Source organism: Hyperolius riggenbachi, chromosome 4 (genome assembly GCF_040937935.1).
Source record: "Hyperolius riggenbachi isolate aHypRig1 chromosome 4, aHypRig1.pri, whole genome shotgun sequence".
Lineage (NCBI taxonomy): Eukaryota > Metazoa > Chordata > Amphibia > Anura > Hyperoliidae > Hyperolius > Hyperolius riggenbachi.
Genome location: NC_090649.1, coordinates 104,323,597 through 104,350,817, shown reverse-complemented (window position 1 = coordinate 104,350,817; position 27,221 = coordinate 104,323,597). Strand labels below are relative to the sequence as shown.

The 27,221-nt window shown below is 42.3% G+C and overlaps 1 protein-coding gene across 1 annotated transcript in view; it reads left to right on the top strand.

Annotated features, from left to right (window-relative positions):
* The window catches only part of SNTG2 (syntrophin gamma 2), a 522,646-nt gene that overhangs the window by 445,694 nt on the left and 49,731 nt on the right, over window positions 1-27,221 (top strand). Inside the window, exons 13-14 of the mRNA XM_068279105.1 lie at window positions 11,289-11,360; window positions 12,692-12,901. Of these exons, the coding sequence (XP_068135206.1) occupies window positions 11,289-11,360; window positions 12,692-12,901 (282 nt within the window). The remainder of the gene's footprint in view (window positions 1-11,288; window positions 11,361-12,691; window positions 12,902-27,221) is intronic.

Below are 27,221 nucleotides of genomic sequence, written 5' to 3'. Positions count from 1 at the left end.
CTTGCGGGATCCACTTTCCGGCCGCCCCTGTGCAGTGGGCAGTCGGCAAGTGGTTAATATGCCCCTCATATAGCATTATTAGACGGCCTTAGCCCTCCACCCAGAAAGCAGCATTAAATGACCTCTGTCCTCCCTTCCTACCAGATAGCAGAATTAGGTGGCTTTTGTCTCCCCAACTCCCCAGATAGCCCCCCCCCAATAAAGCAAAGTGCAAAGCAGAGTATCATATGTCACCTTTCCTCCTTCTTCAGGGTGCTCCAGCTTACTGTGGCTTACCTTCAGTTTTGTAACTATGGGGCCCCCAGTAAAACTTGAGTAGGCTTTCCCCCAAACCTTCACATCTCTTCCCTTGCCTCCCCTTGGTAACCTTCATGGCCCTACAAGGGTCATAAAAGATGGTAATGCCATAATTATCTTCACACCCATAACAAGTGTAGCCACAGAAACACAAGAGGGTAACTCGGTGTAAAGAAAGGTTAGCAGTAGCCCCCCTCCCCCCCAGCTGTGGGACCCCTTGAAGTCATGGGAACTACTCCCCTATAGTTACACCCTTGCTTTCCCTGCATCTGCATAGTGACATGATGCCTATTCATGTGGGGAGTCTTGGGAGCCCATACTTTGTTCTGGAAGCCGAAGTGGACAAGGTGGTACTAGTGGGGGTGGAATCCAGAAGACCGGGGCCAGTAATAAAGTTATAAAGAGTGGGCAGCCAATATTTCAGCTAAAGTCAGAAATAGCCAAGTTTTAAGCTGTGCAGCATACTGTACATTAATGTACATTAAATTTATTCACAAGTCATCTGTATTAAACATTCTTTTGTATTTCATAATGTTCTTTTTATCCTGACTAGTCAGCATAGTTCCCATTTATGTAGGATAATATTGTAATAAAATAATTAATAGTATGCGGCATAGAAGGATATGGATTTTAAATTTGCACACGAGAACGAGCATAAATCAGGAAAGAGCAAAACGTTATAAGCACTTTGGAAAAAGCTCCTACGCACAAAACAGCTGTCATCAATGCAGCACCTGACTGTTATTTGTTCTGGGGGTAATGAAGTTCTCAGTGGGATAGACTGTATTGTGCTTACTTTTGTATTTTTATCGAGATTTGAAGCGTATTCTGAGAAAATCAGTGAGAAAACTGTAAATAGCACACAGACAGAGACAGGCAATCCAATTTGATCTTCTGAAAATATTTTCACCCTCCATAGATGTAAAAGAGGAGATATTTTCAACTTCCTTGGGCATTAAAACTTTCTTTTTTTGTTGTACAATTTTTTTACAAACCAGTTATACATATGAAAAGCACAAACTAGTCTTCAGACATAAAAATGTTATATCTAAAGTTTTTGAAAGCAGTGCCCAAAAAAAGTGATAGCCTCTGTTAAATTTAATATAAAGTTGTAGCTAATATTTTTGTTCAACATTATCATATCATTGACTAAGGTTTTCTGGACCTCAAGGACATTAGAGAACACAAGTGATGTTGCAAACCTGGCATGAATTTATTAATGGCTGTTTTTTATTTGATAGCAACACCGGGTCGTGAAACTTGGTGGGTGGAGTTAGCACAATCTTGGGGCTTGGCTAGAGATCATGGGGCTCCATTACAAAGGTTTGGTTTGCCCTACCTAAAAAAATAAAGCACTCCTCCACTCCAAACACACCAGTTTTAAGTAGCCAGTAGTTCCCTCAGTATTAGTTAGCCCCCAAGTATCAGTAGCCAGAGGTCTACACCAGTATTAGGTAGCACCTGGTAGCCCCCCAGAATAAGTAGTCAAAAGTGCCTCCAGTATGATTGGCCAGAGGTACCCCCAGGATTAGATAGCTCTCCAGTATGGATAGTCAGAGGGCACCCCAGTATTAGGTAGCAGCCTCCAGTATAGATATCCAGAACAGACCACCGGTCACAGTCAGACATCAAACATCACTAAAGATCTGGCATGCCAGAACCCAGGCAGTACTAATCTAAGAACAATTATAACTTTTACCCACCTTGCCCAAAGCTACCAAAAAATTAGCTTTGATGTACAATTCAGTACAGCTTGTATATTCCTAGGTTATTATTGCTTTTAACACACTTGATTAATTAAGTTTTGTATCTTTTTTATTTTATGGGCAAAGTCCTAATGTATGCAAACTCGGTTGCTTTTTTCTGTACCGTTAATCAGCCACCCAGCAGGTCCATTGCTTTCCTGACATACCCTGCTGAATATTTAATAATAATAATTTTAAAAAAACATGATTTTTACCAGCAAACTATTTATCTATTTCTAATTCTAAACATAACATAAAAAGTACAGAACATCATGAAAGAAAAGCATATATCACTTTTGAGTCTGTGTTCTCTTGGAACCTGGATGCAGAAGCATACCCGCCACCCTTGGTGCGTTTAAAGTAACGTTATGTCCAGGTTGCTATTCATTTTATGGTTAAAGGGTTAGCCAGGGAAAGCATAAGTGTGGTCTCCTGTGGTCTGATCATTGAATAGAAAACTTCAGTAAAATACAAAGCAATAGCACGTAGTTATCTGGTTCAATAAACCCTATCAAGTATAGCATTAAAGCGGAATATAACCCTGCATTTCAACTTTGCTATAAAACAATATTTACAGCATATTATATGCAACCAGCATTTTTGTTTTACTAGACCAGCATTGGAAGGGTTACTGTTAGGAATAGCGGAGACAACGCCGCCACGCCGGGCAGCATGGCGGTGGTCTCCACTTCCCAGCCGGCAGTCTCCGCCGGAACGTCTCCCACTGGAGGGTTATCGCTGAGGTTCGCCTCTCCGAGACGCTTGCCCCAAGCAGACGATTACTGCTAGGGGTCGAGATTCCTCACTTTGCCTGGATAGAGGATCTCGCTCACGGGGTTCCCATTCAGAGGTAGCCACACCTCTGAGGAATTACTGTGGGGTGGATATTTCCACACTTCCGTGATATTACTGTCTTTATTGTGTTCTTTCGCTGGTGTCCAGAGGTTAGCAATATATCGGATTATCGGTGATACTGCAGATCATCAATAATCGGGTATATATCTGCATTCTTGGTGATACTGCAGATCGCCAATAATCAGATTCTCTCTGCGTGCTGACACCTACCGTTACAGTTACACACACAGCTTTAAAGTTCCTGGAGAGGACTGCTGCCGCATCCGAAGCTTACATAGATAAATTTAAGCAAAACAAAATGTAACAATTGTGGAATGTGACTCATTCTCTCTGACTGTGCAGGAGCTGGAGGACAGCCAAAGAGTGTGTAACATTTCTCACTAGCAACATTTTGTTTACTGAAATGTTTCTATCTAAACTTCAGCAGTTCTCTCCAGGAACTTTAAAAGCTCTGTGTGTAACCCTTCCAATGCTGGTCTAGTAAAAAAAAATGCTGGTTGCATATAATATGCTGTAAATAATGTTTTAGAGCAAAGTTGAAATGCAGGGTTATATTCCGCTTTAAAGTGATGCTTAGCAGGAAAGCAGAAAGCTCAACCTTTCGTCGTAGGTGGGAACAAGACCAACAGAATAAGGAAAATTATTTTATTATATGGTGTAGTAATAATTAGACGCGGGGCTTGTTTTTATTGCCATTTAAGCTACCTGATATCATATAGGTCATTTTATTTCTTGTCTTATGAACAATTGCAATAGGTAATTCATTTGCGGCTATATCAGAAGCCTCTTATGCTTGAACATCATTTCATTAGACTATTGAAACTAAAACTGAGGTGTTTTTGTAAACAAGTCCTTAAAGTGGACCTGAACTCTTGCACAGGACTGAAGGAAAACATACAGAAATGCACCCTGTATGTATTCAGAGAGTTTAGCCTGTCTAATTCCCCCTCATCTGTGTCTAATCACAAATTGTGATCTAATCTCAGCTGAGTCAGGTGACTGCCATGGCAGAGCAGCTAATTGGTAAACACAGAATGTTAACAATAGTTCTGCTTCCATGAAAGCAGGAAGTAGACACACTGTAGATTTATTGCAGGATTTGTATCAGCTGTAACAAAGAAATGTTTTTCTTTAAAAATGAGTATGTTTCTTATGTTTTAGTGCAGAGAGGAAACTATGAGTTCAGGTCCGCTTTAAAGTATTTGGTAGGGCGCTCCTTGACAAGCCACTCCCTGCACTGTAAATGCTCAGAGCTGCCGCCTGCAATCTTCTCTGAAAGCCTGAGGTATATATTGTAGGGTTCTTTGATGTGATTTGTGATTCTTTTAAAGGTTTTGTTTGTGCTTTAATTTTCAAAGCAAACCCAAGCTGAAGCTCTCGTGAAAAACCACATAGATACCTAAGGAGAGGGAAGCCTCTAGATCCTCCAGAGTTTTCCCACACTGTCCTGAGGTCCTCCGCCACTGCCCAGAACCCTCCAGAATATCAGGGCAATGCTCCTCTTCTGTCACAACCATAGCCCTGCTGCACTTGTGCCTGCACAGTAGCATAGAGCTGCTCGTGAACAAGTAACTCCGGCTTACTGCACAGGGCAGCCATACTTGTGCAGGCACAGTAAAGCCGTGCTCGAGCTTAAAGTGGATCCGAGGTGAACGTTTACTCATTGCATAATTGTGTTCCTTTCCTATTGTTTATAGGGCATTCCTCAAGCCAAATACTTTTTTGTTTTAATACTCTAATTTCCTATAAACTAAATAAACCACGCCCACAGGTTTTCAGAGAGCCGTGGCAGTAGCAAGGGCTTATGGGAGCTCAGTCTGGGCAGGAGGAGGGGGAGGTGTTACTAGCCATTGATTTCAGAGGCAGAGGGGAGGAGGGAGGAGGGGGATTAGGTTTTTTTCACAGGCTGAGTGCTCAAATTACAGATAAGTCTGCCTCTGTGTAATGTTTACAAACAACATGGCTGCTGTCATTGTATCACAGGGAGAAACAATCATTTTCTATTAAAGCTGTTTGCCGCTAGATTTGCAGTGTAAAATATCTAAACTTTAGATAAGATATATAGACAAGTTACTTGTTATAGTTAGTTTTTCATCTCGGATCCGCTTTAAAGCGGAATATGGCTTCGATCAGATTTCAAACAAGCCCTTGTTTGAAATCTTTTGGGGATACATGCTTGGCCACAGTGGACCAGAGGACACTGTATGTGAATGTTGCTAGTTTTATCATTTCATTTTTTACCAAACTGAATGCATTGTGTATGTAGCTTGGTGCCTCACAAACACACGTCCTGTCATTTTTCATTGGCCCAGCTCAAAGCTGCATGAACTTTGCAATACATTTACATACAAGCTGGAATGATCAAAGTGGACCTGAACTCAGAACTTCATCTCTGCTCTAATAGATAAGCAACAGCATAATAACCTTTGAAGAAAGACATTTTTGTTACAGCTGATACAAGATACAAATCCTACAGTAAATCTGCAGTGTGTCTACTTCCTGCTTTCATGGAAGCAGTCATAGGGCTAACATCCTGTGTGCTCTGCTGAGGACTGCCGAGATTCCTCATGAGCTGACACAGCTGATAGAACAAATTACACTTGTAATTAGTCACAAATGAGGGTGAGTTACACAGGCTAAACTCTTTATTTACATATAGGGTGCTCGGTTCTCTCGGTTTTCCTTCTGTCCTGTGCAAGAGACAAGTTCAGATCCACTTTAACATCTCCTTGACCATCTCTTTTCCATACTCTTCCAGATAATTTCCTTCAAGTTACTGGAACATTTTTAAAAAGTGTTTTTAGCAGCATAAGCCTCTTATCACACAGATAACACGTTCACATCTATTCCCCTTCATCGACAGGTTAAGTGTGCGGTTATGGTTATCATTTTTGCATGGACATTTCGGCACTCTCCCATTTACACTTTTGGATAGTATGTTTAGATCCATACCTGAAGATCAGCAGCAACAATAAAGTGCACGGTCAGCAATAAATAATTGCTCACAAGACTTCACTTATTTTAACCACTTCGGGACCAGCACCCTCTGCCCCCTTAAGGACCAGAGGGGGCTGGAGGGTGCTGGTCCCGTAAACCGCCGCTTCCCGACGAATCGCCGCTAATATCCGCCGCTCCCGACGAACACGCCGCTCTGTCCCCGTCGCAGGCTGCTCTCTCAGCCATCGGTATGACGGCAGAGCGCTGTGCGCCGGTCAGGAGCCGCTTTCATTGGCTCCTGACCCTGTCACTCCATGTAAGCCAATGAAAACAGCTCCTGCCCGGCGCACAGTGCTCTGCCGTCATAGAGGCGGCAGGGCAGCACATTGCGGCGGGAGCAGAGCGGACCGAGCGACGCGGACGGGCTGGGGCGCGCGGTCAATGGGATGTAGAGTTTACGTCCGGTCAGAACCGCAGCGCCCCCTGCCCGACGTAGATTTATACTGCGGCGGTCCGCAATAGGTTAAATAAAGTTGTTTTATATAAATTTTATAGACAACATTCTGTCATCAAGAAGCATTTTCCAAAGACAGGCTATAGAGGGTTTATTCTTTTTTCATATATTGTCAAAGGGTGATGTAAACCTGTTTAAATTGTCGCGTTACGTTGCGTGTAAGTGGAGTGTAATAGAAGCAGACCTTACGTACTATGCACTTCTCTAAGTACTTGTCTAAAGTGCTTCTCAGCTGGACAGTTGGTATGTAGGAGGAAAACAGTGTAGGGACAATTTGTGTATGTTTGCCGGCGATGTTCTTTTTCATACTGCAAATGGGTTGCTATAGAAACAATATGATGGCTTCTTATTTTTTTCTAAAAATAACTTCAGATGTTCTAAGCTTGTTGCTAAATCATTCTAGTGATGTTCTTGGTATTATTTTTTATTATTAATAGTAAAGGACGCTGTAGTAAGAATACAGTGGGTTATGATCCTGATGACTCACAAGAACTTATTTTTCAAGGTGAATTCAAAGTAAACATCTGAAGTGAATTACATAATGACCCCCCCCCCCCCTTTCCATCCAAGTGCAACGTTACAAACATTACAAACTTTTATTTATTTTACAATTAATCATAAAAATACAGCTTTTAGATTTATAAAGACTCACAAATGTTTGCATACTTTGGATTTTTTTTCAAGTCATTTTTTTTCTTAAAGTGGACCTGAACTCCGAACTCCTCTCTGCTCTATAAGATACGTAACAGCATAATAACCTTTAAATAAAAACATTTATTTGTTACAGCCGATACAAATCCTAAAATACATTTGCACAGTTTCTACTTGCTGATTCATGGAAGCTTATCTGCTTATCTGCCATAGGCAGTCATGTGACACAAGGGAGGGATCAAAATACAACTTGCGATTAGACACAAATGAGGGGGAATTAAACAGGCTAAACTATCTAAATACATACTGGGTGCATTTCTCTTCATTTTCCTTCTGTCCTGTGCAAGAATTCAGGTCCACTTTAAACATACGTTTTTCAAAGATGGGAATCCACAGAACACATATTCCCCAATGCAACAGAATAGAGTGGACAGAATACACAGTATCCTTTCCTCCAGAATATACATTATAGCACATGTATAAAAGGACCACTCCAGCGAAAAAGTAAGCAGTTAAAATCTGACAGAATTGACAGGTTTTGGACTAGTCCCATTTCCTCATGGGAGATTCTCAGGGTTTTCACTGTTTTCAACAGCATTTCCTAAATGACAGTTTAACTTCCAAAATAGTAAGATACCAACCAGCCTCCCAACTTGCTTGTACACTATTTTTTTTAGTCAGACTTAGCAACTGCCGTTGAGGAAATGCTTTTGAAAACAAGGAAAACCGAGACTTCCCCATGAGATGGATGTAATAAATATTTGTTGGTTGCTATGGGCAACAACACTACACCTTTATTAACAGCAACAGCAAAGGAGATAGCATTGTTAGACGTCTTCAAAGTTTAAGGATTTTATTCAGCAAAACAGATATACAGGTGTGTTCATCAGCAATCTTTGTTACATGTTCGTTACCTCAGCGAAGCAATCAATTTGTAGTAAGTCATCTTAAGCGCTCCAGGCTCTTGGTCCATCCCTTGTGAATCGACCAGGCTTTATCTTACGAACATCTATGTTACGTTGTGGAAAGACAACACTTGGCTATATACAGCATATGGATAAATGACGTTACTAGAAGTTGGGAAGTGAATAGAAGTAAAGGGGAAGTGGAAGTCCTTTCCCCTAGACCGTCTGTTCCTTATAAACAGCCAGTCAAGAGTTAACCCTGGACTCCACCCCAGTGGGTGGAGTCCGCTGTCAGTCAGCTCCTCAGCCTGCCATAGGCTGGCAAGACCATGGGACAGACTGACCAGCACCGTCTTTACTGCGCATGCACTGGAAAACACCCCTTTCCAGTGACCTGTCCCCTTGTTCTTAGGAGAACATTGTTTTCTGTTCCCTGGCCATTGTTTACCTTTAGGAAATATGAAAACACTTGATGTTTATCCCACTGCAGCCTGGATGTCGGTACATCTCGAGCTGATACCACGCTCCAGCCTTGTGGGAAACACAGTACAATATTCTGCATCATGCTTCTATAAATGCCTTTATTTCTCTCTAAGAGAAACTCTGCAGAGCAAGTCCTTTTACTAAGACCAGTTATCTAAAGTAACTGTGGGATCCGAATTCAAGCATATCATACGTCAATTCCAACAATGGACTAGTTAAAAACCTGTCAGTTCTGTCAGATTATAACTGTTTTTTTTTTGTTTTTTTTTGGGGGGGGGGGGGCTGAAGTGATCCATTGAGCACTTCTGGGTACCATCTTATTTATTTAGACAACAAAAGCTTATAACATTATTTTTTACATTTTCATCCGACGTGTGCTTGCTTGCACCAATTTTTAAAATAGCGGATTGCATGCTATTTGGCTTTTACGCAGTTTGAATTTATGAGAGCGACTGTTGCCCTCCTCCTGGTCTTAAAAAAGCATTAAAAGGCACAGGATATGCAATGTTTCCTATTTTAAAAAAGATGATGAGCTGTAAAAGATCTGGTGAAAAATTGAGAGATTATTTTTTTTACCTCCTTTCTATAACCAAGGGTTAAAATAGTTCATAAAATAAATGCATGAAAAAAATACATAGACATTTTTTTTCTTTATTTATCCTATATATTTTTCTGTGTACTTCCTTCTTGTTCTTCTTTGTATTCTTCTTTCTTCTTTGTAATAAATGTGTCTTCTGATGTCAATTTGTATACTTCTTTCTGCTTTTGGCATATTCTCTAACATCAGCTGAACTGCTTCCACGGGTGTCAAGTACTAATGGTCCTATTCATTTGTAAAATATTAGGGATTCAGGATACTAAATGTATGTCATCCTCTTCTGTGTAGTTAATTCTTTTTTTTTTTGTTTTCTCTTCTTTTATTCTTTTGTTCCTGTTCTTCTACCTTGTCACACCATTCATTCTAGACACAACCCACTTCTAAAATGATCAGGAGCTCCATTAGTGGTTCATTTCAATTTTCCACAGGGACTTCCAGTTGGCCCATCAACTGGACCAATAGAAATTTAGTAGGAAACCTGAAATAAGCCCCAAGTAGGAAATTCAAAATTGTAACTGCCTGGCATTCCTATAAGTCCATGGCCTTTATTCAATTCACTTACATTTTCTCCTAGGAATTGTAACGATCGGTGAAGCACAGAGAGGATCTGATTACCAGTGATCTGCAGAATCAATGGGAATACAGATGTATACCAGATTATACGTGATCTGCAGTATCACTGATAATCTGATATACTAGCTAACCTCTGTTCACCTGAGTAGAGTGTAGTGTTTTGGTGTAACAGTAACACTTAGAGGACAGGGCCTCAGTACAGTAAGGCGTACTGTACAGATTCCTTCCGCAAACCTGAGCTCTCCAAGGCGGGAGGAGTCAGGCTGCCAGCGGGAAGGATATACTGAAAGTAACCCTCTGGCGGAAGGGTCACTTAACAGAATGAGGAACCGCCTCTAACAGTAAGGTCGGTTCTCGAGGTCGGACAAGCCAGGTCGTACACACACGGACAGATAAAGTACAAGATCAGGAGGCAAAGGCGGAGTCAAAGTACAGGCAAGGTTCAGCAACGGGGTATCAGATATATCGGGGTGCAAAATCAGGAGGCAGAAACAGAGTCAAGGAATGAGCCGGGGTTCGGCAACAGAGTATCAGAAATATCGAGGTACAAGATCAGAGTTCAGGAGGATAGTCAAAGCAGGCAAAAGTCATAACATATAATCACAATCAAACTAGTACTTTAGCTATCAACAGAATCTAGCTAAGTGTAGGATTACAGCTCCAGCTGGTCCCGGCACACTTGCGGATCTGACTACGGATCTGGGTGCTCCCACATATGTGATCGCACGCCAGACAAAGAGCAAGTGAACAACCAGCAGTATATATACTCTAGGACCTTTCCAGGACCTCCCTAATTGCTGGTCCAATGAGAGCAGTGGAATTTGTCAGCTGACCCAGCTGGTCAGCCGACACCCTTCTAACTGCTATTTAAACTCTGCCTCTGTGCTCGCGCGCGTGTAAGTCTGAATCCTGGTGGACTATCAGTCCCAGCCACACCAGTACTGTCATGCAATGTATCTAGCGCGGGGGCCGCCTCTGATACGGATTCCGCCGTTACCAATGCGGATTCCGCCGCACTGCCTATGCGGCATGCGGTGTTTTGTCCGCGTTGTGACGCCATGCTGGACGCGGAAACAGCCGCCTCACCTCGAGAGACGGCGGCCTTTCCGCGTTTCCTTACAGGAATAATGTTTTATCTTCTGTTTAAAATAACTTTTAAGCACTAGTCTGCAATTGAAAAAAAGTACTTAAAAGTGGAGGAAAAAGTATTGTCAAAGTTATTGAGTATTATCTTGCTGGCTGTGGCTGGTGACTTAAAAGACAATTTATTGATAAAGTGTAAAAAATAGGTAGGAGAAAAGTACATTGAATAAGGATACATATAGCCCCATATAGTAGAAAAAGTACTATCAAAATTACTGTGAAATTTTGCGATTGTGCGCGAAAACGCACGCAAAAGCGTGTGCGAAGACGCTAGCGCGGCCGTGATATGAGTTATAATGGTTTAGTGAATCAAGCCCAAGGTGTGAAAATATCAACTTGGAGAGAAATTAGGAGAAAAAGTAAATTGAATAAAGGTCATAGTTTAGTTTAAATAAAATAAAAACTTATGAAATTACTATTTTTAAGGCCCACTTTTTACTGGCATGTGTAGTTGCGTGTACATGCACTGTTCTATAAAAACTGCAATTTTTATATGTTTGAATATGAAAATCACAGTAATCCTCAATATTATGGCATTTTATGTATTGATATAAAAAAATGTTTAGTTATTTTCTTCTATTTTCTAGGTTAGCACACTTGACTGGGTGCGAGCTGAAAAAATGTATAACCTCTGTGAGGTTCTCTTTAAAGTTAGCAAGGTGGGTGCTATTTTTTAATTCCATTTAAATTCCAATATGATGTAAAAACTGAGATTAAGTTTTTTGTTTGGCTGGTAAGATACATTTTATGCATCCTTCGTTAAACTTTGAAACAAAAATGGCTCTACTAAATGATTCTGCTTTAACATCTAATGCTTCAGGTACAATATAAAATTAATTAGTCCCATTTTCTTTTGTTGAACTTTAATAATTCAGCACATAATGACGGATAATTTCTGGAAAATAACTCGGTTCTGACCGTGCGTCATCCTTTTGTGCAATTTCTGTACTGTTAAATAGAGACAAATAATCTGAACTTTTGCTGTAGGTCACAGCTTGGATTTTGCTAAAGTTCATAGTTTTATGAACATGCCTCACAATTTAAAACCTGAGGAAGGGCAATGCCCGAAACATGTTGTGTACTGCTGTATACTCCAATACAATTTGATATTGCAAAGCCATTGGTGTGCCATCTCCAAGTCTGTTCTGTCACAATTTAAAACCTGTGTTTAGGCATAACATTATTATATGCATAGAATAGAACATTGCTTTATATGGCGCAATATGAGAGATGCCTTCAAACTAGCCTGGAAACACAGGGGGAGGGGCAGCATGTCCATCCTGGTGCAGGCAGCAGCACTGTACTGTGTGCTGCCAGCAGGGTTGTTTGAAGTGTAGCTCAGTTGGGGCCTTGTTCAGAGATTCTTGCATTAGCACCCCCTGGATGAACGGCATTCCTGGTCTGTACCTGCAGTGGATGAGCAGGGAAACGGCCCTGAGCTGAAGTGAAATGTGCCTTTCACATGTGTAGATACTTAAAGGGACACTTAAGTCAGGAATAAAAAGTCAGTTTTACTTGCCTGGGGCTTCTACCAGCCCCCTGCAGCCATCCCGTGCCCTCACAGTCACTCACGGATCCTACAGTCTCCCGCCGCCAGTTAGTTTAATTTTTGCTGACAGGCCCTGACAGGGAGTCGGAGGGCTTTCTGGCCACATGTGTCATTCTTCATGTTCCAGTCCTCAATTGCGTCTTGCACAGGAGCAGGATGCTATTGCGGTTGGGAACACAAAGAAAAATACGCGTGGCCAGATCTGTCATGCCTGTCAGCAAAAACAAAACTAGCTGGTGGCTGGGGGCCGGAGGCTTCATGAGTGACTGGGAGGGCACTGGACGGCTGGAGGGGGCTAGTAGAAGCCCAAGGAAAGTAAAACTGATTTTTTATTCCTGGCTTAAGTGTCCCTTTAAGTGAATGCATGCTGACTTTTTCTCCTCTCTAGTATGTCACCACCTTGTGTTTTGACCTCCATTCTTATTGCAATGTATGTTTTAGGTTTGGCCTGCTGATGAAATCTGGATTCAAGAAAATCTATATTTAAATATCAATCAAAGTGAAGATTTTGATGACCAGCGACCGTACTGTTTCAGTGTGTTGGTTGGATATGGGAAAAGCCATTATTTCAGCGCAGAGGTGGGGAGTGACCTGCCGGTATGGGAGAGATCATTTCAGAAAGCAATCTTCATGGAAGTGCAAAGAGTGGGTGTAAGTAGCAATATACCACATTGTCTTAACACTGTAATGTAGGGAATATTATTCTGCAAGATATTCTGTAAGATATATATATAGATATTCTGCACTGCTAGAATGGAAGGAATCCACCTAGTTTCCATGTGTTGTAAGTTCACCCAGTTAGGCAGCAGATCTTCAAAAATCCACTAGATTAAAAAAAAAAATTTCTTGTATTCAATATGGTGATTTGCCGGATGCAAAGATTTGCAGCTGATGGATCTTTACAACAGAATCTCCTTTGCTAACACACCTCTTCCCCCGTGAATATGCAGAAATGAGGATAGGCTTTGTGGGCAGGAGGAAGGTGAAAAGGGAGCCTTTTGGTTGACGTGCTAGCAAGGATTCACTCTATCTTAAGAAAGTCCCCTGTGGGCAGGGTGAAACACATCTGTTGGTGGAGCTTGTCCCCTTAGTGACTGCTCACAGGAAACCACCACACATCAATACCACAATGCAGGAGGGAACTCACGTCTGAGGTGTTCAGGAAAGAAGACCGCACAGAGTCAGTGTTGCTACATGGATTAACACACCCCAAAGTGACGCTGTAGAAGTGTCCTGTCTGAGAATCCAGGAATCAGACTGACTGAACAAGTGAGACTGGCACCCTGGGAATAAAGAAACCAGCTGATGATCACCATTCTGAGTAGTTGCTTGCCTCCTGAATTAAGTTGTTTTAACCTCCCTGGAGGTAAGCCCGACCTCAGGTCAGGCTATGCGCGCAGGAGGATTTCTCAGGCCCTACTGAGAAATCCTATTTGCATAATTTTTTTTCTGTACACTCAGCTAGCACTTTGCTAGCTGCGTGTACTTCCCGATCGCCGCCGCGCCGATTCGCCGCTATCCGCTGCGCCATGCCGCCCCCCCCTAGACCCCTTGCGCAGCCTGGCCTATCAGCGCCAGGCAGTGCTGAGGGCTGGATCGGGACTCCCTATGTTGTCACAATGTCCATGACGTTGATGATGACCATCGCCATGGCGACCGGGGAAGCCCAGCCGAAAATCCCGTTCTGAACAGGATTTCCTGCTTCCGCTGATCGCCGGAGGCGATCGCAGTAGGTAGGGGGATGCCGCTCAGCGGCTATCATGTAGCTAGCGCTAGGCTAGTAACAAACACAGGATAGGGAAGACAATACAATAATAATAGGGTGGCTGCGGGCTGTATTCCAATAGTGAATAAAGGGCTGGCAAGTAGGGGAATGGAAAACAAAAATTATATATATATATATATATATATATATATATATATATATATATATATATATATATATATATATATATATATAAAAATACAGTACAGAGGGGCTGCAGCATATATATATATATATATATATATATATATACAGTGTATATATATATATAGTGAATAAATAGGCAGCGTGTTCCTGGCTGAAAAAAAAGAAAAAGAATCAGCCGGAATGGGTGACCTGAGCCTCCCAACAATCAAGAATAAATAATAATAACAATAAAAAGCAATATAGTAATAAATACATAGAATAATAAATGGGATCCAATCAAAGTGATATGAGTGCCGAGTTTGTAATGACAGCCTTGCAAGCAGCAACTAACCAACAGTGAACTCTGCACTCATTGCATCACTTTGATTGGATCCCAATTATTATTGTATGTATTTATTACTATATTGCTTTTAATTGTTAGTGAGTGACACAAATTGGATATATTTTTTATACAGAGTAGTTATTATTATTTATTCTTGATTGTTGCACCTGTGTAACCGCACATTGTTGTACCAGCAGTCACTGCAACCTGTTCACTACACCTGTGTAACCGTACATTGTATTAGTCAAGTCACTGCATACCTTTCACTTCATCCCCCCCAATATGGACAAAACAAAAGGCAGAGCCAGAGGCAGACCACCTGGCAGGTCTGTTGAGGTAGCGCTGTCGTTATTTTGTGCGGCCCTCGATCAAAGTACAGTGTTCAGAAGAAGGCACGGGACATCAACCCCCAATATTGTCAGGAAGTAGTTGACTATTTAACACAGAACACCTCATCTTTCTCAGATTCCGCATGGAAGCATGACATATCTTCCTCCTCCTGCTCTGATTCTGACACCCCACTGAACACTCAGTTGGCCACCACAACCAAAGTGCCATCACCCCAGGGCTCAGTGGTGTGGACATTTTTTTGTGTGCCTGCCTCAGATGAGAGCAATGCCATCTGTACTCTCTGCCACCAAAAATTGAGCTGTGGAAAGACCAAGACCCACATAGGGACAACTACCTTAAAAAGGCACATGATTACAAAGCACAAACTGCAATGGGATGACCACCTGAGGAAAAGCAGCACACAAAAGCAAAGCCACACACCACAGTGGAAGATTCCAGGCTGCAATTATTTCTCTAAAAAGGCGATACCTAAACTGTACCGTGATGTTGAAAGGCAAGTGGTGACATCTCTGGCACACAGCATTGGGTCAAGGGTCCATCTGACCATGGATGCCTGGTCTGCAAAGCACGCTCAGGCCTGCCCAAAGACTAAGTCAGTCCCCACACACAGCATATCTGCCTGCACGCTGTGTGACTGCCTGCCCCAAGACTAAGGCGGTCCCCACACAGCATCTCTGCCTGCAGGTCGCTTGACTGCCTTCTCCCCCACCACCAACAGGGTCCACCAGGACTCCAGGTGGATTTCTGAATTTCTGCTATAATAACTGTTCTGGTGCGTGTACATGCCTGCCTAATTTATCTGGCTGCACTGCAGCTGCAACAACAAAACAAAAGGCATGTACATGTGTCAATTCCCCTTCATGATCGTTACCTTGCCTGGTGAAGGGGCTTGTGTATCACAATGAAACAATGACCGACGGCTATATGAGTGTGTTGGGGTTGGGGGGCAAACCTGAACCAAGAAAATAGATAATAAGGTTGTTGCTTCATTGTGGACAGACCAAATTTGATCAGCTGGACACTCAGTCACTGTTGTTCTGTCATTCAGCTACCTCAGCCCGACCATATGGGCTTGAAAACCACGATGGCCTGCACTCTGGCCATGGTGTGCACCAGTCCAGCATGGCCGTCACTACACAAACAGCTGTTTGCGGTGTGTTACACAGTGAGTTTGGTCTGTCAGTGTGAAGCAGTACACTAATTACACTACCTGATTGATGTATACACATGCAAAATGTTTTAAAGCACTTTAGGCCTCTAATTTAGCATGCAATGTGATTTCTGCCCTTAAAACGCAGCTGTGCGTCAAATCCAGATTTTTCCTGGGGACTTTTGCCGTGTATCCCACTCCGCCATGCCCCCCTCCAGGTGTTAGACCCCTTGAAACATCTTTTCCATCACTTTTGTGGCCAGCATAAATTTTTCTAGTTTTCAAAGTTCATCTCCCCATCAAAGTCTATTGCGGTTCGCAAAAGTTTACATATTCGCAAACGTTTGCGAAAGTTCGCGAACTCGGTTTGCGAACCAAAAATTGGACGTTCGGGCCATCTCTACAGATCAGTTAGAGCCTCTTACCGCCGCTCCCCCTGCCGCTCCTGAACAGAGTTCTCTGTTAATTTCAGTTCTGAAAAAAAATGGCCACCTGTGAGTGAGAAGATCATTGAAGGAGCATAGGAGTTCATTTATGGCCTATCTTCACAGAGCAGAGAGGCGGGGGAGAGCTGTGAAAGGGGATGGGATAGAGGTGAGAGCGAAGCTCAGAGGGGAGAGATAGAAGCAGGGGAGAGGCACAAAGAGGCATGGAAGAGGCTCGAGGAAGAGGAGAAGGGGCATTTTGCAGGCATGCCGCTCCTGAAAGGGATGCCCGTTCCCCTAATAATCTACCGACAAACTGTTGTCTGCAATTTCGGGGTCCACAGCCGATTGAAGGGAGGACAGAGAGTGGCACACAAAGGACACAGAGGCATGTCATTAAGCAAAGACCATGCCTCTGTGTCCCATTAATATAAAAAAACCTTCCTTGGGCACACTTTAAGAATGTAGCTTGTGTATGGCCATCCTGATGCATCCAGAATTCCGGATCATTTTGGCCAAGCACTTTGTTCCCCTTCTAGTACTTACCTTTTCTGGAGGTAACTCCATCATGTGCCATCGTCACTCTTCCCCCTTTCAACGCAACAACATATCTGTACTGGACTTGGCCACAAACTGAGGGGTTGTTTCCTGTACCCTGCTGGTGACAGTGTGCGTGTGTGTGTGTGTGTGTGTGCGTGCGTGCGTGTGGTGTGTGTGTTGGTGTATGTGTGTGTGTGTTGGTGTATGTGTGTGTCTGCACCTTAACTCCTAACATCTCTATTTTCTGGTACTTGCCTCCCCCTTTAGGATGTAAACCTGGTGGTGCAGTGTCCGGTTCCCTTCTTGTGTCATATTTGTATAACTTTCCGAGTAGCTTTCATAGTCTACATCACTTCATTTCTTGTACATCACCCTGAAATATGTTGTCTCTTTATAGGTAATGGATAATAAAAGCTATTCAACACCACCCATAGTAACAACAACAACAAAAAAACTAAAGATGGCTGCTGATTGATTTATTGTGATTTATTGCAGTTTGCACATTTTTTGTTTACAAATTAAACATAATTACCTACAGCAATATATGCCTTCTTAATAATGCTATCTCACATTTTTACAGATCATTTAATAAGAACTATAAAATATGTTGAAAAATGCTAATGATATATTTGTGGAAATGTTAAAAGCAAATTGGAGCTGGTAATTAGGTATACAAATGAATTTGTTCTCATACCATTCTTGATGCAGTGTCTTCTTCGTGTTCAAGTAATATCTACTGTGCTATGGATATTTACCATCCACATACCATTAACCAGAAAATGATGCAGGAAGCTAAGTGTAAAAGCCCATATCTTCGATAACCAATCAAAATATATCATCATTGCTTTGACCTAATTGACTTCAATGAGTTACTTCACCTTGTGCTTAACATTTTGCATCTTTTCCATTAAACACACTCTGAAATATAATGAAGCCATTTAATGCCAGCCATGTACAGGTTGATAATAGCCCAGTATTGCAAATTATTGATTAGTTCCAAGTTTAAAGACAGGTAGTAGTAATCAATGCATCACAGATTAGCAGAAATGTGATTATAAATTTATTATGAATTGAGTGCCATACTGCCCTGTTAGTTTTGCACTGCTTAATGTAATCAATCAACCAACCAATCAATCAATCAATCGAGCCATCTCAACAAGGACTGCTAGACACATGAACTCATTCTTCCCCTCGGCTGTCAGCCTTCTTAACTCCCTCCAAATACTCCCATCAGCACTCCCACCTCCATCAAGGTCCACAGCCTGAGCTGTGACACTGCCGATCAATTGACCAGCCACAGGTCTGACTATCTCTATGTAGGACTGGATCTGTGTGTGGACAGAAACCACAGATTTATCTGCTATGTATGAACAATGTTAACGGTTATTGTTGTTCCTCTGCTTGATGTCCTTTGCATACCTGTGAACCTATTATGTATGTCTTCTTCCTGAGCTATGTATTGTGCCAAATCCAATTCCGGGCATAACCCCGTTATGCTTGGCGGAATAAACGATTCTGATTCTGATTCTGATTCTGAATCAGTCTATCTTATTATCAATCAACTGCATTGCCCATCTCCTAAGCCATATCAATTCTTAACTTGCAGGAGAATGCATTGTCCAGAATGGCAGAACCAACAAATGTGTAACCCCGCCCCCTGTACAATACCCAACCAAAATAGTTCTTAAGGTACCCATACATCTAGCGATTCTGATTCAATTGACAAAGCGATTGACTTTATTAAGGAATCGACTTCAGTATGGTTGATCAAAAGTCGATTGACTAGTGGCCCACACACTACAAGCGATATCCTATGCAATTTACCTTCCTAATTGATCTCACCAATCTTGTGTCTCCATGCTCTGCATGGTCAATTTGACATGATATCAGCCACTTTTCATCGATTGGAAATTCCGTAACACACTCGATTCCCTCTCGATTCCTTAAATTGATTGAATCAAATGGTCGATCGCACAGCCAAATCGCTAGATATATGGTCACCTTTAGTTTTAGGGGGTACCTTGCAAAGGAAATAGGCAAAACATCTCTTAAGGTGCCCATACATCCATCAATTTGGCTGTACGATCGACCATTCGATTCGATCATTTCATGGAATCGAGACAGAATCGAGTGTGTTCCAGAATTTCCTATTGATGAAAAGTGGCTGATATCATGTCAAATTGACCAGCTTAGTCGATCGAACAGGATGCAAGATATTGGTCGATTGCACAGGAATCGGCTACTGTTTATGTATCATTTGATGGACTCTGGATCAATTTTGCATTAGCAACATCCATCAGATCGAATGTGAGGTGAATCACATATAATATCATTTGTAGTGTGTGGGTCACTAGTTGATCGACTTTCAATCAACCATACTGAAGTCGATTCCTTAATAAAATTGATTGCTTTGTAGATTGAATCAGAATCACTATATGTATGGCTAGCTTTACTTACAAACCACCTTTGTCTCAAAGTCAAGGGCAAGGGACTCCTTCTCTCACCTTTGTGTGCTAAAAAGGAGATGGAGTACTACAATAAGAGAGGCTTATGGTGCTATCTGGTTAACCTCTTAGTAAGGGGACGATCAAATAGCCACTTCTGTTTAGGTTCATAGATAAAACAGTGCTTCTTAAAGGGGAACTTCAGCCTAAACAAACATACTGTCATTAAGTTACATTAGTTATGTTAATTAGAATAGATAGGTAATATAGTTTTTTACCCACCCTGTTTTAAAAGAACAGGCAAATGTTTGTGATTCATGGGGGCTGCCCTCTTTGTCATGGGGACAGCCATCTTTTTGGTTGAAAGGAGGTGACAAGGAGCAGGAGACACAGTTCCAACTGTCCTTTGTCCTGATAACCCCTCCCAGCTGCACGCACTAGGCTTCAGATGTCAAATTCAAAATGTTAAAAAAAAAAATTTGCACCAAAACAGCAGAACGAGAGCAACAACATCAGACATCCCATCATGCTTTGCACAGCATCAGGGGAAAAAAGCCCAGGCAGTTTTCTTCTGTGCAGCTAAAAATGAGGCTTGGATAAGAGAAAAAAAGTTCTGATGCTGTGAAACTGTTAAAGAAACACCAGGCCTTTTCAGTGCTGCTGAGTCGATTTTTAGTCCGGAGGTTCACTTTAACCACTTCCCAACTGAGGGGTTTTACCCCTTCAGCATCCGAGCAATTTTCTCCTTTCAGCGCTCCTTACATTCATTCGCCTATAACTTTATCATTACTTATCGCAATGAAATTAACTATATCTTGTTTTTTTCGCCACCAATTAGGCTTTCTTTAGGTGGGACATTATGCCAAGAATAATTTTATTCTAAATCTGTTTTAATGGGAAAATAGGAAAACATATGGGAAAAAAAACATTATTTTTCAGTTTTCGGCCATTATAGTTTTTAAATAATGCATGCTACTGTAATTAAAACCCATGAAATGTATTTGCCCTTTTGTCCCGGTTATAAAACCATTTAAATTATGTCCCTATCACAATGTTTGGCGCCAATATTTTATTTGGAAATAAAGGTGCATTTTTTTCAGTTTTGCGTCCATCCCTAATTACAAGCCCATAGTTTATAAAGTAACAGTGTTGTACCCTCCTGATATAAATATTTAAAAAGTTCAGTCCCTAAGGTAACTATTTATGTATTTTTTTTAATTGTACATTTTTTATTTTTTTTTTAATTACAAAAAAAAAAAAAATGGGGAGTGTGGGAGGTAATGAGTTAATTTTTTTTGTATAAGTAATGTATGTGTGTGTGAAAAATAGTTTAGGGTGTAGTTTACTATTTGGCCACAAGATGGCAACAGTTTAATGCGACCTCCAAGCTTCCTTCCGGAAGCTTGGAGGAAGTACAAAGAGGCTGGTATTTTTTTTTTTTTTTTACAATGATCGAGCTGCTTAGCGAAAGCAGCAGATCATTGCGGGGGCAGAGATCAACGAACGGGAATGTATTTTCCCGTTCATTGATCTCCGGGCGAGCGGGCAGCGGCGTGCACGATCGCGGGAGTGCGAGCGGGAGAGCGGACATCGGCGGTAGCGGCGGTAGCGGCGGGGGGTGCGTATATCTACGCTCCGGGCGGGGAAGTGAAGTCCAAAGGAGCGTAGATATACTGTACGGCGGCGGGGAACCAGTTAAGATAGCCATACATCTATGGATGATGGGCAGATTCGACCAAGAGACAAATCTCTCTCGAATGAAATCTGATTAGAGAGAGATCTGTCAGCTGCCCATACACCACAGGCCAATTCCCGATCAATTTCATGCTGAACTTAATCAGGAATGAGCCTTGTAACACCCCATCTGGGACCGCCTCGCCAACCCGATGCCCCCTCTAATGTTTAATGTCCCTCCTGGTGCCCTGAGGAAGGCTATACGCCAAAACATGTAGGTAGGAGGAGCTACAGGAAGCCAGCCTCACCCACTACCCTCGTCACACGCCAAAGCCTCTGCTGATCTCCGCTGACACGCAGCTTGGAACGCCAGTGCGGGTTGATCGCAAGGCAGAAAAATCTCTGCAATACTGCCAACGACTGCTCACAGCGATTGTGTGAGTATCTCCAAGGCATGTGGAAAGCTTATATCAGCAGGGGAGATGCAGTTTCTGTGGCTTTGCAGTCTCAGCTGTATGGACACCAGGTAAAGGGCAATTAAACGCTTGGAAAGTGCTTAATCTTGATGCTGCTAATGTGGAAGCCTTGCTGTACTGGCTGAATTCAATGTGCAATACCGCAGCTTAATAACGTACTGCTTTGCTTGTACTAATCAACTGACAAGTTTATGTGACTGGTGTCACGAAGCTTAATCTCTGGGAGATGGACATTAATCCAACCTATGGTTGTTGTTCATTGCAAAACTGAAATATAAATAAATGGGATTTGGAAAGATAGATTGTTCCTTTAAAAACAAAGTCCTCAGGAGATCGTAAAATGTGGATGTGGATTTTTATTAATCATTATTGAATTTTCGTAGATGTTCAATATTCAATAAGGCATAGTTCTTTGTACATCAAAATCAGTTACAAAAGATATAAAAAAAACAGAATGAGTAAATTGCTATGTAATTTGTATATGAAATCTATTGATTGTAGTAGTCTTCTATTTGAGCATAAGTATATCTGAATATGTAAAAAGGATGAGTAACGGTATGTATGAGTGTGTGTATGAGAATGAGAGAGAGTGAGTGAGATTTTGTCCAGACCTACCAGTTGGTTCTTAAATACACAACTTAGGTCTCAATATTCTACTACCTTGCCTTATCTGACACTAGGTACAGTTCCTTGTTAGTACATGTCATTATACATTTCCATATACTCCTCCTTCTATTTTAAATAGCATCCGCCTCTTTAATTGGATCAGCAATAATGCTATGTTGTAATCCTTGAGGTCTACTACATATGGTTATGTCATGACTAAAGCCTTTCTCTTAACTTAGAATAGTTTAGGGTGGAGTAACACCGTCTCCCCGAACAACACCACCACCTGTCAATCAAAGTCAGGGTGAGAATTCCTGCAACCTGAAGCTTTCTGGCTTGCCAGAGAACTATATTTACTCTCCTAGTCTTGACACCTGTGACCCTAAACCCCCACAAGGAAAGAGACACATGCTAGGCTCAACTAACTACTGAAAATTCATTCTTAAACCAAGCAATATACTGACTGTATATCCATTAACCAATAGTGTATAATTATCACTATATTAAACAATAGCTTTGATATCTCAATCTCATGACATCATATCCAATATCTTAATTCTGTAAATGGCATGGGCCCTTAGCCAAGTGCAGAAATCAAGTCATCAAATATTTTATATCATTTGATTAAAATCTCAAAACATTCAACATATTACAAAAACAAATAACAAATTATGAGCAGGCCTGCTGCGAACTGTATCATTCATTTTTGCTGAGCAGCTGTCAGCCTCAGGTACACTTTTTTGGTACTGGCTACTCAGTTAGAGTGTATATTGCTCATTATCACCTGCTTCACTGCCTTGGCAAAACCTATAGTTGCATGATATATGTATTGGCAGCTATGCAAGTGTGATGCGTGTGTGAGTGGGGAGGGGGGGGGGGGGGGTTTAGGACACTCCTTCAAAACTTCTCCAATTGTTTTTAGCATTTTTATGATTTGTGTGTCTTGATAATGTCTTGGAATTCTGTCCACAAATAAACTTTATATCGTTTTTTGGCAAGTGAGGCCTATGCGACTTTTTTGGTGCTGTTGTTGTCAACCTCCTGGTGCCCATTGCATGCTATATGTTACCTTTCCACGGCCTCCACTTGCTCCAGGCGTCTTCCGAATGTTCACACACGCGCGCCCCATGTGGTTGCCTAGCAAGGGTGCATGTGCAACGTCAGATGTCACACACACGCCCACATTACTAGGCAGCCCGTGGCGCATGTGTATGGAGAGTGGAGGGAGCCTGGAGTAAATGGGGGCCGTGGACAAGTAACGTGTAGTATACACTGGGCATGGGGGGGCATTAAACATTAGGGGGACAGCAATGGGGGTTTCATTGCATTTGTTGCTCATCCCAATATTACTCGCCGTTACCACCATGTATCGGATTGAACAAGTCGGCCCTACATCTTGCAGCCTATTTGATCGTTTCATACGACCAATTTCGGCCCAAAATTGATCACATTTTTGGTTGGGCGCACTTGGCGGCACCGATTTCGATCCGATTCCGATTATAATAATCAAATCAGATGGTCGATCGGTTACCAAGTTGCCTTATGTATGGCTACCTTTATTTCCTAGGAGCCTTTCTTGATCATCTCCTTCACCTGGTTGCTAGCTTTGTTTCCATATTGCTAAAATTCTTGCTAGAAGACTTCATCCGATTTGCATAAATAATCTTGGCATCTTGCTTATGGCTGGTTTTGTCAGCTGGTTTGTAGTATTCTCCATATTGACTGAAGAGATTTCATCAGCAGCATCTATCTTATTTGAGCTATCCCACTGGCCTTGCCTATATTTTTACATTTAGCATGATGAGCGTGAGGGGGGAGTTTTTTTAAAAAGCGGGGAAGACCAGGGTTTCTTCATTGGCCAATCACTGCACTTGAGCGAGTGCAGTGATTGGCCAATAATTGATGCCTGGTCCCATCCACGGGACTGTCGGGTCCAGTCAGAACAATAGGCGGCGGTGATTCGATGTTTCCCCGCAGAGCCCCTGCCTTATTGGCTGCTCAGAAAAAAAGAAAGCCCTGGTAAGCTGTAGCCACTGTGGGCACAAGTATCGAAGTCCTGCATCGGCTCTGCTCGGCAGCTTATCGCGGGACTCAAAGCCTGTCTTGGTAAGTATGTCACTTACTGGGGGACAGACACGGGGACAAAAGAGGCACCAGAGGACATAAGGACAAGAGAGACACAGAGAGACAAAGAGGCACGGGGGACACGGAAACAAGAGAGTCACTGGGGACAAGGGAGACACCGGGGGACAAAAGAGGCAACGGGGACATAAGAGACAAGGTTTAATTTCACCTCTACAGTTTTTGTGCATCAGCCACAGCTGTTTTCCATATGTGTGTTACACAATATATTTACATCTTAATTATAAAAATTATGTAATTGTTGGAAAAAATAAATAAGTGACCAGAAAACAAAGCACAGGCTTCTCCTTTTGTCTAAAGGGGCGTGAACTTAGCTGTGAGTAAGCAATAGGTGTAATAAGAAAACATTTTAAAGCGGACCTGGACTCTGCTCTTAAAGATATTCCACAGCATAACAGCAACAGCATAAATCCTTTAAAAAAAACATTTATTTGCTACAGCTGATACAAATCCTGCAATAAAACCGCCGCAGTGTGTCTACTTACTGCTTTCATGGAAGCAGACATATTGTTAACATCCTGTATTTACAAATTAGCTGCTCTGCCGTGGCAGAGGAGATTCCAGCTGACACAGCTGAGCGATCAAATTACAGTGGTGATTAGTCAGAGATGGAGGGGGAATTAGAAAAGCTAAACTCTCTAAATACATACAGGGTGCATTTCTCTGTTTTCCTTCTGTCCTATGCAAAAGTTCAGGTCCACTTTAAACGTAAAGGAAAAAAAAAACAACTTGCTTTGCTGAGGGATCAGGTAAACAGCCAGCAGAGCAAATTTAAATATGTTCTCTTAAAGCGAGTTTTAAACATCTAGCAAACTTGTCGAGAACGATTAATGAGCCAACTGGGACTAGTCTCTGCTTTTTCCCATGCAAGTAATGACTTTGTGCTTTTGAGAGGTTTTTCATGTAATGGTTTAAGACTCTCTTCTAAAACAAAGGATGAGGATTTTCAAAGATTTGCAATTCTCCACTTGTTAACTTTCACAGCAGAGGTGAAGATGTTTTGAAGTCTATCACTTTGTCCAGGCATCAGATAGCGGGCACGCGATGACATCATGTACAGTCTGTCTACACAAGCATCCTTTGATGTCCTCACCCAGCTTTGTTAAATAATACAAAAGGTTGAATGTTCTCTGCCAATAGCTATGGTTATCCACAAAGCAGATCACTGCTTAGAATAGTTATACATTCTCTCAAATTCGTAAGTTAATGAAATGGAGCACCTGACTGAAGCTGAATATGCCTTCTTGCAGCTGAATTCTGCTACAATTCACTTGTTGCAGAGGCCTTAAAGCTTTAGATGGAAGAACAGACCTCAGATCTTTTATTAAAGGGAACCTGAAGAAAGTAAAAAAAATCAAAAAAAACAATTTCACTTACCTTGGGCTTCTGCCAGCCCCCCTGCAGCTGTCCTGTGCCCGTGCCTGTCCTCAACGATCCTCTTGCCCCCCGCCGTGACACAGTTTCACTGTCACCAACTCAAATCGACAGCCACTGTGTAGTAGATATTTCCCTGCGGTGGGAGCATGAACGAGGATGCGCGCTAGCACAGTGGACATCGTCTTGCAAGCCGGCAATACCGAAACTGCAACGCAGCGAGGGACCGGAGGATAGTTGAGAACTGGTGCGGACACAGGGCGGCTGCAGGGGTTTATTTTATATGTATTTTTATATTTAAATCTACTTTTAATTTTTTACTGTTTCATGGTCTCTTCTCAAGGACACATTCATTGAATTTGTCCTTGAGAATCTGTGAACTATTGACCCTTTTTTCTCTTTCCTGCTCTCAGAAGCCATTTTCTGCCAGGAAAGTGTTATATGGATAAAAATCCTTATCACTGAGAGTTATGTTATAGTCCGACCCAGTCAGAAACTGTCACTTGAGTCCCTGATTTTTAATTGGAGGCTGGATAGTGTAATGGTTACAGGCTCTGCCTCTGATGTAGGAGACCTGGGTTAAAATTTTTGCTCTTCCTATTGAGTAAGCTAGCACCTATTCAGTAAGGAGTTCTTTGGGCAAGACTCCCTAACACTGCTACTGCCTAGTGACTGCCTCGCAAGTGCTTTGAGTCTGACAGAAGAAAAGCGCTATACAAAAGAAGGAATTCTTATTATAACTCTTGCAGGCAGAGAAAGAAAAAAAAGGAACACAGCCTAGTTATTTGTGTGCTTGGCATTGTACATACACATGTCTATCTCATCATGTCACATATCACCTTGATTGTTCTTTAAGACTTGATGACTTTCCCACTGAGGTGACTGTGGGGAGGGCTTGCCCAGAGTGTAAGTGACCACAGGTCTTCACCAGAGCAGCCTGAAAGGGTTGATTAACCTCCTTGCCGGTTATCCCGAGCTCAGCTCGGGGTAACCTGCGCAGGAGGATATCTCAGGCCCCGCTGGGCCGATTTGCATAATTTTTTTTTTGTTACAAGCAGCTAGCACTTTGCTAGCTGCTTGTAACTTCCGATCGCCGCCGCTCGCCGCCGATCCGCCGCAATCCGCCGCGCCGAGTCGCTCCCCCCCGCCCCAGAGCCCTGCGCTGCCTGGCCAATCAGTGCCAGGCAGCGTTGAGGGGCGGATCGGGATTCCCTATGACGTCCCGACGTCCATGACGTCGGTGACGTCATCCCGCCCCGTCGCCATGGCGACCGGGGAAGCCCTGCAGGAAATCCCGTTCTCAACGGGATTCCCTGCATACTCTGATCGCCGAAGGCGATCGGAGTGGGTGGGGGGATGCCGCCGCTTAGCGGCTATCATGTAGCGAGCCCTTGGCTCGCTACATGATTTAAAAAAAAAAAAAATTAAAAAAATGTGCGCCGCTGCCTCCTTGCCGGATTTTTTAGACCGGCAAGGAGGTTAATTTTGCTGCTTAGTGTCAAGCAGATTGCACTCCAAGTAACTCTAAAAGTAAGTCACAAAACAAGCAACACCT